This window comes from Convolutriloba macropyga, chromosome 3 (genome assembly GCF_964194025.1).
Source record: "Convolutriloba macropyga chromosome 3, txConMacr16.3, whole genome shotgun sequence".
Classification (NCBI taxonomy): domain Eukaryota; kingdom Metazoa; phylum Xenacoelomorpha; order Acoela; family Convolutidae; genus Convolutriloba; species Convolutriloba macropyga.
In genome coordinates this window covers 69,530,407-69,546,477 of record NC_134470.1, presented here as the reverse complement: position 1 = coordinate 69,546,477, position 16,071 = coordinate 69,530,407, and the positions used below count along the sequence as shown (strand labels likewise).

At 33.8% G+C, this 16,071-nt stretch overlaps 1 protein-coding gene across 1 annotated transcript in view; it reads left to right on the top strand.

Annotated features, from left to right (window-relative positions):
- The window catches only part of LOC142337247 (uncharacterized), a 123,952-nt gene that overhangs the window by 67,478 nt on the left and 40,403 nt on the right, over window positions 1–16,071 (top strand). The window contains exons 5-6 of the mRNA XM_075386400.1: window positions 12,996–13,102; window positions 14,559–14,815. Of these exons, the coding sequence (XP_075242515.1) occupies window positions 12,996–13,102; window positions 14,559–14,815 (364 nt within the window). The remainder of the gene's footprint in view (window positions 1–12,995; window positions 13,103–14,558; window positions 14,816–16,071) is intronic.

Sequence of the window (16,071 nt, the reverse complement as noted above, 5' to 3'; positions counted from 1 at the left end):
GGCAAATGGATTTTAGAATCCATATATTTAAAAATCGCCGAACTTTGTGAGTCGATTTTGGAGAAATTTGAGAAATTAATTCCATATCTATTTTTATCTATGATATCTGTTTTCGGAAACAATTTCCGCTAACGTTAGGGTTATGCAGGATTTTTCATGATCTTTATTGAAGTAGTTCTTGATGCTAATGAATTCAGGAAATGAAAGCTTTACAAGAATATCATCAAAAAAATTATTAGCAAGGGAACTATCTGCTTGACAATTTCACTCTGAATGGAAAAAACGAGTGAACTGCCTTCACACAATACAACTGTTGATGATTGTAAAAAAAAAATAGTTCACAAAATTGTTGTGGCTAAATCATTTTTTTGCCAAAAGTTATGGTACGCAGAAACATAGTTATAAACATTGAGCCGTATCCCGGAGCTAACTCACTTAGCGTTGAAGTTCTGAAACATTATATTTGAATTCAAAACATTTCTTCACCATTATATACGAATACAATTCACTCGTTATATATTGTCAATGATATCGTCAGTCGGCTAATAAACTGCATAGAATATGTTTCGAATTGCTCTTTGTCTGAGCGTGATGTGGTCTGCGCTGTAATTAATCTGCATAGTATTATTTCTATGATTACTAACTGCAAATTATGTTCAGTATGTTCAGTGTACCAAAATTGAAAATTTCGAATATGTCATTCTTGCATATGCATATGCATCCACCATTGTTATTTTCTGGCCTCCCAGAAATATTGCGGGAAAGCGAGGTCGTATTACTTGTCGGCACCTCTCTGCCCCCCCCCCCTCTGTGTTAAAAATGTAATTGTTTCTGTTTCAAAGACTGTTTGCATAGTTCCCACAGAATTTACTATTGCCGCCATAGTTTTGTGGGGTGCTTAATTCTTCAAAATAATGTTATTAGAGATTCGCTGACGTTATTATGATTCGAACATTTTCAATTAAATGCAATTAAGCAATTTACAAACCATCTGGGTATCCATTTAACCAAATTTATCGACATTTGATAATTGGGCAAATGGATTTTAGAATCCATATATTTAAAAATCGCCGAACTTTGTGAGTCGATTTTGGAGAAATTTGAGAAATTAATTCCATATCTATTTTTATCTATGATATCTGTTTTCGGAAACAATTTCCGCTAACGTTAGGGTTATGCAGGATTTTTCATGATCTTTATTGAAGTAGTTCTTGATGCTAATGAATTCAGGAAATGAAAGCTTTACAAGAATATCATCAAAAAAATTATTAGCAAGGGAACTATCTGCTTGACAATTTCACTCTGAATGGAAAAAACGAGTGAACTGCCTTCACACAATACAACTGTTGATGATTGTAAAAAAAATAATAATTCACAAAATTGTTGTGGCTAAATCATTTTTTTGCCAAAAGTTTTGGTACGCAGAAACATTGTTGTAAACATTGAGCCGCATCCCGGAGCTACCTCATAAAACACAGAATGCTTTTTTGTGAAGCCTTTGTTTATTCTATGGTTATTAACCGCTCAGAACTTTTCAACAGTAATACCTATTAAACTGATGATAACTTATTTTTTTGAGGGATGACGAATTTTGATAACACGCATAAACTTTCATACAGTCTGTCGTGCGCCTCAGCTTTGTCGCGATAACTTGTCCGTTGTTCCTGAGTTTCATTACAGAATGCGCGAAAGGCATGGCCTTGGCCAGGGGTAAACTATAAGCGGTAAACCATACAACAGTTGAAGAGCATTTACAAACAATGTGTATGCAGTTGTCGTCCAATTGAATAGAAACCTGAATGTTTTATATTTGATTTGTCGTTCATTTGGACTCACCCCGCGCCCAAAAGATACCTTTTGCAACCATAAGTTTCAATCTTAAGTTAAGCGATCTTAATTTTGCAATCTTAAGTTTTTGCAATCTTTTTGTTTTTTTTAGTAATTCGTATTTGCCTAATTCAAATTTATACCTTTAAATAAATTAGAATTAAGTTTTACGAAAAATTTATCCATAATTGTATTGTAAAAAACGAGGATGAGGCAATGATTAAATAAACCCACAAAAGAATTAAACAGGGCTTGCTAAATTGAGAATGCTCATAAACTACTCGTTATCACAGCTGGATACTAGTTTTTACAATTGATATATGATGCTTCGGCGTTTCCGAGCCAAAAAATGAGTATGAAGCCCAAGATTATGCGATGTTTTGGTCTTACACCGCAGTTGAGGTTTTTCGCTATCAGTTGATCGGTCTATAAACAGAATTTTTAGAGAAAATTTTTTTGAGACATGGATGTTGTTCAGCGATGTGTTTCATGGATGTTATGCGTAAAGAAGATATAGTGAAGCAGTATGCTAATGAAATGTTTACTTCTTATATTACTTTTTTTTTTATAATTTTCTGAATGCGGCGTTTTTAATGTCAGAAGTAATTAGCCAATTGATCATATCAGCAAAAATCAAAATTATCAGCGTAAATTTGCAGGTTTTCTTGCAATTTCTGCAATCTGATTTGAACATTTTATCAAAGTCGATCAGCTTCTAATCCCTGAGATATCATCTTCTCGAATTGAAATCACATGTTTTTTATCGTCTTTTTTGGAAAAATGGTTGATTACCATATTTTCTTCATTTGAGCATAATAGCCATTTTAGTCATTCCTCTAATCCTGAATGTAATCACGCAACCCAGACAATGAGTTCTAACGTACATTTACGATGGCCCTATTTAGATTATTGCTTCAACACACCGCACAGCAATTACCCTAACTCCTCCGTCCCCCTCCCCTTCTCTCGTTTTATGAATTGCAAATGAAGTCATAGAAGGTTGTTCAAGATTCCTCCAGACGGCCAAATGAGATCTTAAATTGACGAAAATAGACTGATTTAAGCTGCGTACTAATTTGTTGAACAAGAGAGTAATTTGAAGCCAATAAAAATAGAAGTGAATCTATCTAATCCTTTAATCAGTGTTTTTTTCCGTTACTACAGGAAACTGTTTCATCCTTACACTCAAAGTACCATATCAATACAAGTGATCAAACAAATCGGGCCACCAAAGTTTGTCTCATTATTACGAGCTCATTTTGACTTAGTTTATTATGGAAAATGTCAAAAAAAAACGTTGAAACTCAAAAATCTTACATATCCTTTCCATCAAAGAGCCCTTATCTAACAGTAGGTTACTATGATACCTATTTCCCTGCAAGATAGACTTAAGTCAGACAACCCACTACAAGCCAATCAAATTGGTGAATTTGTTGTAGAATTATTTTCATAATACGTTGTAGAATGTGTCAAAATATATTGGAACAAATTGTGTAATTCTTGATACTGTACATTAGTTATGAACTGTTTTCTGTTCCTAATTTTCTATAGATCAACGGGATAGAAGAAGTCAATTGTTCTAATTTTTAGAAAATTTGAAAATTAATTTAATTAGCACGCAAAAATTAGCGAATTTTTTTATGACAGCTGCAATTAGACAAGAATGTGTTTATCTTTAGGAGGTTTTGAACCGTAATTTACAATTCTCCTACTTTTCACCTCTCAGACAAAAATGTTTTTGTTTCCTGACTTTGTTTTCCTAACTAAAATTGAGTTTGATAGTGAATGTATAAAAATACTTTTCAAATAACTTCTATAGATATGATACAAAAACTATCTTTACCAGTTCTTAAGTTTTCAGGGTTGCATATTTTGTTTGACAGACAGCGGGTTAGAATCTTATCGCCAAATTGCTTTACTATTTCGATCCTGGTTTTCTTTTGTTAAACAACAGCTCTACTGCTTGCAAGAAAAAAAATTTACATCTTTTCCATTTATTGTAAAAATCTCAGGAAAAGAAAAATTGATGCGCGATGCGTACTTTTTTCAACAAAATTTTCTTACCAAATATTTTTGCAGAAGTTAAAATCAATTTTGTTGCTTGAAGAGCTCATTCATCGCCCAGAGTTGCTGCAGCATAAAGGGTCAATTTTGATGTTTCGAGTTGAAAACAAAACATAATATCTCGCACGCTTTTACAAGAAAAAATTCTTTATGAAAATGGCTCCATCTAGGAAAAAATTGCCCAAAGAAACGAAGATATCCTGACCCCTACCTCCAATTGTATGTGAGCAAAAATCCAGGCGCGCCAAAATTTTTACATTTATATTTTACACCTTTTCAGTAATCAAAACTCTCCATTAAAACACTGTAAGACAATTGTCTGATCCCCCTAGGATAGGGCGCAAAAAATTGGGTACTAGTTGCCGTCAATTTTGATATCCATTCAGTCGAAAACAATTGATTTTTTTTATTTTAGCTTCATTTTTTGATGCTAAATTGAGCATTTCATTTCTCAATCGAGTTCTCAACGAAAATATTATTCAATTTTCTCACCTGAATTTTAAGTTCTTAAGTGAACATTTAAATAAAGGAAAAAATCTTGTCTAGCCTATTTTGAGAAGAAACAGGAAGACAAATCTGAATTTGAATTGAACAAAATTGTTTCATAAGATGCACTTAGGTTTCAAGGAAACAGTACTAAATAGTCCATATAAAATTAGGATAAAATGAATCATGACTGAAAGTCTATTAAAATTGGGCGAGGGATGCTCACCATTTTAATTAAATGCTGCGCATAATGTATGTTTGTGCAATTGGTTTTGCTCAACTTCAATTTTTATCACTTTTCTCAAAACGAATTAATTTTTTTTTGTTTTTAGTTTTTACGAGCACAAGTTATTACAGATAGAACTTAAGGAAATTGTGTTCATTTTTTTTGTTCTTGTCTTAATTCCTCTCAACGTTTAGAATATTTCCGCCAAAATGCTTTACTATTTCGATCTTGCCTTTCCTTTGTTAAACAACAGCTCTGCTGCTCGTAAGAGAAAAAAGTACAATGCTTCCATTATTGTAAAAATCTGAGCAAAAGAAAAATTGAAGCGCGATGCGTACTTTTTCTCAACATTTTTTTCTTACCAAAAATTTTTGCAGAAGTTAAAATCAATTTTGTTGTTTGAAGCGCTCTTTCATTGCCCAAAGTTGCTGTAGCATATCAGGCCAATTTTGATGTCTCGAGTTGAAAACAAAAGTTAATATTTTGCAACCTTTTACAAGAACAAAATTGTTTACGAAAGTGGCTCTATCTACGAAAAAAGCGCCCAATGGAACGAAGAAATCCTGACCCTTACCTCCAATTATATCTAAGTCAGCAAAAATCCAGGCGCGCCAAAATTTTAGACCGTATCATTAATCAAAATTCTCACTAAAACACTCTATTTATCTGATTCCCCCCCCCCCCCCTAGGATAGGGCGCACAAAAATTGCGGGTACATGTTGGCGTCAATTTTGATATCCATTTAGTCGAAGACAATTAATTAATAAATGGCTTTATTTTATTTTAGCTTATAAATTTTTCTTTTTGATGCTAAATTAAGCATTTCATTTCTCAATCGAATTCTCAACTACTCTAAGTTAGCAACATACTGCAATAGACAAGAAAAAATAAATTATATTCATTTTTATCGCAAATCGGGACTTTAATTTGCTTTCAAGTTCCATTTAGCCTGATTTAGACTCGCCCTCCCTTTGCAAGTGAAGTAGCCGATGTCTGGGAAGGTTGCGGCATGCCCGTTTTCTTAAAGAGTTTAAAGATATGACCTTCACTTGGTTGCACCAAATTGCATGACTTTATGTCAGATATTTCGATACTGTGAGTGAAGCTGCTCATTTCATGCTGATCAAACTGTGGAGGCATTTTTTTTTTGGGGGGGGGGGGTAAAGTGATAAAGGGGGGTTGTTGGATCTTCGTTTAGGGAATGATTGTTTAGATTTCACTCAAATTAGCTATAACTCCAATTTAGTAAGACATCACGTGCTTCCTTCATCTTCACGTCTATTATATGAGGCTTCAAAGTAGCGTGCGTTAGCCTTTACTTATGATGGTGCATTACTTTCAATGACTAAACATGGAATAAACCAAACTATAAATTTATTTTGCAACATTTTCATTGAATATGAAAACAAGCTAATATTTTATAGAGCGATGAAAAATAATTGTTATTTCTCGTATTGTTGAAAACAACCTTTTTAAGATTACTTTCCTTCCCATAAGCTTTTGATCTATTAAGGGCATATGAAATAACATAACTTAATGATACTGGACGACTACAGCTTAAACTGCCTCAACAAAAAAGACCAGCAGTAAATGGACAATTTTGAATCCAGTTTTGGACTCAAGTTGGTATACAATGTAGATTTGTCCGCATGCCCAGATCTACTGATACAATATTCTTTTTAGCCTACCATTGATCTCTATCATAGTCAATTTATCAATTTATAGAGCATAGCTTTGCAACAAAATTATCTCAATGAAACCACATTTTGCAGAAAAAGATGACCTCTTGTCTGAGCAATTTTTTTTGTAAAAACTTGACTCTTTTTTCTTTTTAGGGTTTCGAAGCTGCTTGCCAGCATCCAGAGAAACTTGTGCATCCACAGAAGCACACAGAGCCTCCTTGTTACAATTTCGGCTCTCAGCAAAATCTTCTAACTAAACACTTCGGCAAAAAACATTGAAACGAACATTACTATTTCAATTTGCAGTAAGAATTGGCCTGAAAATCGGCATGCTAAGTTAAATTTTGTCGATAAGAAACTGTGATAGTGTCCCAGTCGAGACAAGATGCTTATCTTGAAAGATTCTACCAGAATTTTGCAAAAACTGCCTATCTTGCAAGATCTGGCAGAAAAATGGTTATCTTGCAAGATTCTTTCAAGTTCGTTCCGGTCGAGCTGTCCTCTTATTGGCTCTCATTCGTGCAACACATTTATTTTGAGCAGAAACTTACTTAAGAATCAGTTGTGTGTTTTCTAAGAAAAATAATAAATTTAAATAGATTTTAAATCTGGAAAAATGAAATATCTGAAGAAAACAAATTGAAATCTGCCTTTGAGAACTGTTAAAACAAAATAAATTACTATTAAAAAACTATTTTTCTTCAACTTTATCAAGATTTACATAACTACACGTCTAGATTACCTTTTCTGATGAAACAATTTTGTGATATTAGTCTTTGCTTCTTAAACAGCTTCCTTTCATTTAATTCAGGTTCTTGCGGTTTTTTGCCAATGCCCAAAAAATGTGATTATCTTCGGCTTGTCATTTCAAAATACTACAAAATAATAACGTACAAATGCGGAACTCCAAATTTCGCGAAAATTGTTAAAGTCGAAAGACTTTAGAAGAGCTTTCGCGCAAATCTCTTGCTGTCAGAATTACTCGCCTTAATCAATTAATCTTTTAGGATCTTGTGCAAAAAGTGGATATATTAGAGGATTCTGACAGAGAAAAGAATATCTTGCAAGATTCTGGCAGAAAAATTGTCATCTTGCAAGATTCTGGCAGAAAAACGGTTATCTTGCAAGATTCTGGAAGAAAAATGGTTATCTTGCAATTTTCTGGCAGAAAAACGGCTATCTTACAAGTTTCTGGTAGAATGAATGGCTATCTTGCAAGATTCTGGCAGAAAAATTGCCATCTTGCAAGATTCTGGCAGAAAAACGGTTATCTTGCAAGATTCTGGAAGAAAAATGGTTATCTTGCAATTTTCTGGCAGAAAAACGGCTATCTTACAAGTTTCTGGTAGTATGAATGGCTATCTTGCAAGATTCTGTCAGAAATCTTGCAAAATAATGCATAATCTTGAAGATTCTGGCAGAATCTGCCAGAATCTTGCAAGATAACCATTCGAAACCGACTGGGGCAGAAGCACACAGAGCCTCCTTGTTACAATTTCGGCTCTCAGCAAAATCTTCTAACTAAACACTTCGGCAAAAAACATTGAAACGAACATTACTATTTCAATTTGTAGTAAGAATTGGCCTGAAAATCGGCATGCTAAGTTAAATTTTGTCGATAAGAAATTGTGATAGTGACTAAGCTTTTAAAACTGTTTTTGGCAAGGAGAAGAAATAGCTGGTTGAGAACTGTTGTCAATTAGTGTTTGCAAAAATTACTAGAGCATAAATTATATATTTTCATTACAAGCTACGTTAATTTATCAGTTTTTAGTTTATTTGTTTTTGAAACTAACGATACAAATTTTTGTACAATTTTGTCATCTTATTTCATCAATTGATTGGTTTTTAAATATGAATATTGATAGTAAATTTTTGCTGTCTAGGCCGTTTTTTCTTTTTTTTGTTATTGAAACATCCTTTTATTTTATGAAGATTTTACCTTCAATTGAAAATAAGGAAATGATAGGAAATGTTTTTCGCAAAAGCACTGCCAAAAAACTGCGAATGAATCTACATTAGAACGATATGAATAGTTAGTTATATGACTGTCTGATATTATCCTATTATCCTCAAAAATAACTGCAATTTTAAAATCATTCGTAAGTAGCTATATCTTTATGCGAGTTCTTAAGTTCCGTAGTTGCAACTATATATTGTTTGAAATACTGATTCCATTTTTTGTTCCGACCCCTCTTGAGGAGGGAGGAACTATATACTCAAATGGTTTTTTTTGTTCGGACAATTTTGACCGATCGATATAATAATCATAGAGGGTTGTGAGTGGTATCATCAAAAAGCTCATCCAGCGTAGAACAAGGAATTAAAAAGAGTTTTTTGATTTTCGTTTTCTAACGCGAATTATCGTGGTTTTTGTGAATATTAGACCGATTTTTATTCACCTTTCCGCAATTTTTGCCTAAAATTTCGTCAATTTTGGTAACATATAAAAAGTGTTGACAATAAAACTGTTGATTATATTTCGAGAGTCTAAAACACTTTTTTGACTGTTTTGATTTAATTATTTTGGCTAAAATTTTTTGGCTAAAAATTTCAAAATTCAGCGATTTTCAACAAAAAATGCCCGAAGTAAGCTACTTTAGTCCACTTTGATTAAATTTGCTGGGAGTACAGACCCACAAACATCTAACACAATCCTTTTTAATTCAAAAAAGAGCCAGTTCAACTTCCATTGAGAGTACTCTGGAATTAAAATTTTTTGCTAACTTTACTCTATGATTATCAAAAACGCAGCTTTATTTTTGATCTTTTAACTAACAAATTATCAAGATCTATTTTATTTGAAACAGTGTTCTTTATGGACAATCAGCAATAGCAAGGCTGGTTTTGTCACAACTTGGACTGTTACTATCGAAAAACAATAAGGATTGTAATCAGTCGGTCTTTTTGAAAGAAAAAAATCAAATTTGTTATGTTAATTAAAGAACTGAACAATTCAAAGCAAATCTCACTTTTGATGGGTTCAATTGCCTTCCTAAGCAGTTCCACACTAATATATCGTGTTTCTTTAAAGGAAAAGTTATGGTTGTTTTAACTTTTAAGAAAATTTGTTTTTTTTTAATGAACAGTGGCTTATTGAAATTTGCCGCAAAACTTGTGTCAGCAAAGAAAGAAGGTTTTTTCTCCGTCTTCTGTCCACTGAAGTCATGTTTGGGCTGCTTTGCGGTATTGTCCGTTAAATTAGGGTTTTCTGTCTTTGATACAACTAGTTTTCACAAATTTTTTCGATTTTCAGACCTTGGCCAATTTTTCACGTTTTTTTCTCGTTTTGTCACATTATCACATTTTGGCAGTTCACATATTACCTTGGTTTTGTTCAAAAAAAGCATAATTTAACACAGAAAAGACTTTAAAGGCCTAAAATGTTGTTTTGACGGCTTCGACACCCCTTTCTCGAAGAATTTTATTGAATTTTTTTACACTTGTCTTTAACTGTTGTTTTTAGTTTGTCATGTTAGTTTTATGAAATTTCCTGGACAACTACAGGTTTCATCGGCTTTCTATGGAAAAAAATGATCCATTATTCTAATTTGAGTAGATAGCTGATGTCTTCATGACTTTGAAAACAATTGTTTTCAAAAATAAAAAAAAACAACAATTTTAACTTCGCATTTTAAATCCTTTTTTTAATATGTTAACTAGTCTCACTAATTGCAGGTCCTATATGACATTAGTCTTTTCAGGTGAAGGTGCAAGTATAAAATATCTGATGTTTTGAAATAACTCGTAATAAATTTACGTCTACTCGATGGTCTTTTTGTAGACATAAGGCAAATTCGCAAAAATTGCAGATCTCAAGCTTTTCCTTTGGAGGAATAGACGAACTTTTTTTAAAAATTCATTTACAGCTACTGCCTTTCATTACTTTGAAAATATTTCTTTTCGAAAAGTATAAAAGTTTCGCTTATTTTTGCCCCTTTATTCTCTGTTTTTGTCTGCTGGTTACCTATTATAAATAATGAGAGGATTTGCATACTGCATTATTGGGGTTCCAAAAAGGCTCAATTGATCATATTTATTGGGGCACGATCTGGCGTTACGTTTTCGACAGCGTTTTCTCGCAAGTTTTTAATTCAAATTTTTTGTTTGTCGTCTCTATTTGTAGTTCTTTTTGTAACCGCATACAAAAATGAATAATGATATTCTAAAAGCCCTCCTATAGAATTGTATGTGATCATAAACTTGTTTGATGTTTTCAATTGCGATCTAATGGCTTTCATGACTTAAATTACAAAAGTATATGACTCAAATACAAAAGTTTTAGTGAATTTGGCCTCTTTTTTGTCTACTTGTTAGCTAATCTCACTAATGAGAGGTCACACACCACATCCACATTATTGACGTTTGAATGCTCATTTGATCATATTTTGAGGGGAAAAAATTTGAAAAATTACTTTAAAAAAATTGAAACACTATCGGTTGTTCATTTGGTAGACATTTATGCCAAAAATTTGGATCATCGGGGTCGGAACTTTATGTTCGAACGCACATTACCGAGCCTCCTCGTCTTTTTTAAAAACCAATTACCCAAGTTCCTCCTATAATTTATCACAAAAAAACAGTTTTCACTACCACATTATTAGTAAAAAAATATGAAGTTTCTTTATAAACTGATAAAAAAGTATAATGACTATTGTGAAACGGACGAAAGCATTGATTTTAAATTTGAACTTTTATTTTTATTTTTTAAAAGAAAACACTGAAAATTACAACTTCTTGTTTGTTTTTTCCTGCTGTCCTGTCTTGGATAGTACATATTGTTCTGGAATCATATTTAAAAATTCTGGTTTCAAGCAGAAACTATAATACGTTCTGCACAGTGATTCTAAACATGGTTCAGGAACTCCCCTCCCCACCCCCAATCCCGGTGTATGCAGGCGTCTTTGAATTCAATTCTGGACGCTATTAGTTTCGTAACGTGTCCTTACATCCTGGGACACATTTTTAGTGCGATCGAAAATTTCAATTTCACATGATTTTTGTCTGATTATGTTAAAAATCAAGTTTTAATCTGTCAAGTACAAACAATATCATGATTTACAATGTTTTTCTGAATTTGTCATGGTAATAAATGCGTATAAATGGACTTTTTATCTACTGATTCAGAACTGATTCTTCCGTTTACGATGTGAAGATTCAGCTCTGAAATGTCCTGGGACTAGCGTCCGGGTAAAAAAAATTTCTTGTTCCGGGGAAAGTGGAACTATTCATTTCTCTGTGTACAGTGTTGGCTATTTATAGTGTTCAAGCCGGATTCTCAAAATTCCATCTTCCGTTTTACGATCAAAAAACATTGAAATGTTTCAAAATTAGATACTTTTTGAAGGTAGTTGGAATATAAATTTAGGCGAACACATTCTAAAGTCAAGTTCAATTAGTGATGTATGAAATAAGAAGGATGTTGTATAGACTTCGTCATCGAGTGCTTGTCATTTCAGTGACATACAATTAGTTCCTCAATTTTCAAAGAGCTCGGACGGGTTTCCGTCTGTAAGAAGTAGACACGAATTATTAATTTCACGGACTTTATTAAGTGCACCATTTTTTGTGAGCTCCTTATAATAGAACATACTCTTTGAGTTTTTTCTGAACTCAAATTCAAACCTGTTTTCTCGGAACTGGTCAAAAAACGTTTCCGGTAGGGCTATTTTTTCAAGAAAACAAAAATTCTCAAAAACAACCGGCAAATGTTTATCAGCAATAAGGATGCAGTTTTGTAATTTCAGTCCAAATTTTTATCAAATTATTATGAAATCGAGCAGTTATCAAAGTTCTGTACAGCTTTCGGAGAGAGTAAGATTTTTGAGTATGTTTTTTCAACAAATGTATAACACAAAACAATTGAAAATCTAACTCTGTTTATCTCTAAAATTTCATATCTTTGTTAATTTCGTTAAATTGTTCTAACTTTTTTTTTTCAAAATTTAGGAAAATTAGAGAAAATAAACTAATGTTTAAGCTGCGGACCCAGGAATTGGAATAAATTATGCTTTATTTAACTAAATGACTTCAGCAGGATCGCTCAGTTCTTCAGAGTCAAATTTGGGGGAAAATAGATTGAAAAAAATATCAAGAAAGCTATCAGAACAACAAGAAGTTGTTTTTAACAAAACAGTCCCAGACAAAACAGTCCTGAGACGTTTTTGTCTGGACTATTTTGTCTGCTTTTTATTGGACTATTTTGTCTATGGAACTGTTTTCTCTGGAAATATTTTGCAATTTCGGACTGTTTTGTCTGGGACTGTTTTTTCTGGGACTGTTTTGTCCGGACACACTCAAAAGAGTTAGTAGTTGTTATTTTAGTCCTGTATTTTCTTTGAATTAAACTTTCGATTGGTTATTGTACGATCTTCGAAACTGATTATAAATGGTTTTACTCGGCCTATCGAGATTGTTTCACTTCTTCTATAACCCTGTTTGTCAAACAGCAGTACTCGAATGTACACAAGTCGAGTGTTCAGCAGCATAGTTTCCTTTTTTATCAATTTATAACATCATCATCCGTGTCGTATTTAAGCAGTTTACACCCAAAGGGCTGCTTCACCAAAGCAGGCTATAATTGAAACAATTCCCCACCACCACCTGCAATGAAGGAAAATTTATGACCTCGAAAGCGTCGCTTAGTATTCATCAGGGGCATAAAAGGTAAAAGTTTATAAATTTTTTATCACAAAAGTTTGTGTGGTTAGGAAACGACGCATTGCTCTCATGTGTATGATCTCAACCGTGTCCTTCATGCTGGCTTGGGTTCCCTACGCAGTTCTGGGAATCCTCATGATATTCAGGGTCCCATTCGGTTAGTAGTCTACACTCCAAAAAAGGTCTATGTAAATTTACCTGTAACGTTTGCAGGTGAGCAAAATTGCAGGTAACATTACCAGCAAAATTACCTGCACAAAATGATACGTGCGATTTACCTAGAGTACTTTACCTAGAATTTACCTGCAAACTCAAACAACAATATATTAAGTATGTAGATTTTGACGTGAAAGAAACATTTAAAAACTCTGATTGAAGTTTAGATATTATTCCTCAATGGAAAATTAGAAGAAAGCTGCCACACAGACAAACGACTCCAATCTGCCCAATTTGAGGCGCCAAATCAAAGTTAATAACTCGATAAGAATCCCCCAAGATAGAAATGACCTATTGCGTTTTAAGCGTCCGAAGTGCGCTTGCAGTAATCAATGATCAAGGCATATCATTTGACTATATAATTCCCATATCATGCGAACGTAGGGTAGGATCAATTATAGGCCGTGTTTGTGCTATTTCTTGGTTTCATTTTTAAAAAAAACATAAACAAGCGATCGTTATGAAAATTAATTCTAACAATCATCAGAAAGTTCCCTTATTATGGCCATTATTAGGGCACAAACGGAAAAGATCCAATTTTTCTGTATTTCGTGAACAAATTAACAAAATAATAAATTGTTTACTGAACGGTATATTACAAATGATCATTTACAATATCTAAACATTTAATTTATCAAATGCGCTTCTAAAGGCCACCATAAACCCTTATGGATCGTGTAGAGAAAAAAAACGTATGAGCCTATTTTTAGTTCAAAATATAGACACCGGCGAACCAAAATGTTTGTTATTTATTAGTTATTCTATTTATGGACTTTTTGAAGCGACAAAACCAGCTGTTCGAAGACAGCAAAATCGTGCAAAAAAATCTTCAAAGCGGTCGCTTGTTAGTTGATGTCAAAAATTAGTACACGCACGTTAAAAAAATCTTTTGAGGTCAACTCAACTTTGACGTTGCCAGCGGAAATTGCAGTTGTTAAAATGTAAACGAAAGCAAAGGGAAAAAGTTATTGCGTTGTTTAATTAAGTGCAAATTTTTATATCTGCAGAGCTTGTCCCAAAATATGTTCGTTATGGTAAAAGAAGCACTGGTGAGGAAAAACATGCGGCTTCTTAATGACCTCTACTTTTTCCCTTGCCGAGTTTTCGGGCATTTTGAGATAAATAGGATATCTTGCGATGCTTATGAAAAGGAAAAAAGTTAAACTAGGATATTTTGAACCAATACGAACGATTTCGTAAAAATACTTGACTGAAATTGCCATTTGTTTAATTGTGGCAATTAAAATTCATTTATTTGAACTGTAATATAGAAAACTCGCGAAATTTGCGGTGTTTTTATAAATTTTTTACATGGCCTTTAAAGAGATTAAAAAAATTATTATTCAACTCGGTATATTGATAAAAAATTAATTTACTTCATTTAAAATCTTTTTTAGGAACGGCATTTTCCCTGACCGCTAACACGGTGGCTAAGACGTCTTGTATCTACAATACACTAATCCTCAAACAAGCAAATGATAACGGTCAAGCACAGCAGAATGGTCGCAAAAGGTCACCCAGAATGGTAAACGGACCATCGTGCAAACCAATCCGGACACCACAGATGATGAACTCATGTCAACAGCAGGATTACACTGAGGACAAGGAGCAGCACCAGTTGCTAGGAAGGATAAAAAATTACAGAGTTGCTCACGTGAGTATATCAGAGTGCTTGAAAAGCAACGGAGGGAGAAGTATAGGTGAAAAAAATGGGAAAACAAATTGTCAGCACTACTTTTTCCATTTTTTCTTATGAAAAGAATTGGACATGGTACCAGATCAATATGTATGGTACCATGTCATAGCTCTCTACGTCTAGGATTCAAATTCAAAATAAAATATAATTCTCTAAAAAATAACTCTTAAAGATTTTGAACTATTTTGATCTCAATTTGGTCAGTTTTGCTAACATTCGTTCTAGGATTTCTGCTTATTTTTTATTGTTTTTCCTTAAAACGCAACAAATCTTTCAAAACAATAAAGAAACTTTTTGAAACTGAAGGCTTCCAGTTCCATAAAAAATTTGGCGTAGACAATTATTTGCAAATTTGTAACATTTTTTTAAAATCAAACATAAGGACAATTTGCCGTAATTACGTAGTTAGTTGTTCCTATTTTGTGATAACTGATCGTGTAGAACTAATCCATAGGGTTGGTTATTGTTGTCGCTTTTTATTGCTGTTGTTGTAGTTCTTGTTGTTGTTGTTATTGTTGTTGTTGTTTTTTTTGGTGTTGGTGATGATGATGTTTCTGTTTTCCTTTCATTGTTTTCCTGGCTAGCTCAATTGCAATGGCGGGTTCTTCTGAGAGGAGACAGAGGTTGTGACTATGACACCCAGTAGTTTGAATTTGATCGCCAGCGTTGCCAGGCGGCATTGGATCCAGTGTTCTCGAGTGTGGGCTTCTTTTTCGCCGCTGGTGCAAGTTGGGTCGACCATTGGAGCCATGAGATGAGCGTAGGCTTTGAACAGCCTCCTGTGCTTGCTTCTCAGCTGTGCAAAGAGAACTGCGCGCTTCTTCTTCTTGAAAACTTCTCTTCTTTCTTTGCATTGTAGCCTTTGTAACTGATTTTGGTCCTTTTGTGGGAGGGACGGAGAGGATCCCTGAAGTGCCTCTTGACGATTGAGATGGTTGCATTTAGGGACGTTTCCTCGGGAGGTGTTTCTTGGGGTGGTGGCCTTTTCACGAGCCTGTCTGCTGTCTCATTGCCGGGTATTTTCATGTGGCCTGGAATCCACTGGATGTTAACATTTTTGTCTAAGTGTGGTCCGTATCTTCTCTGTAGCCCGAGATTTCAATAGCAATGATTTACATAGAGTGGCTGTCGGTGCGTATTAGTACATTGGCGTTCAGGTTCTTTTATCAAGGTTATGCGCAGCGTGCAGGGACGAGATCATGCTTCTGATGCAG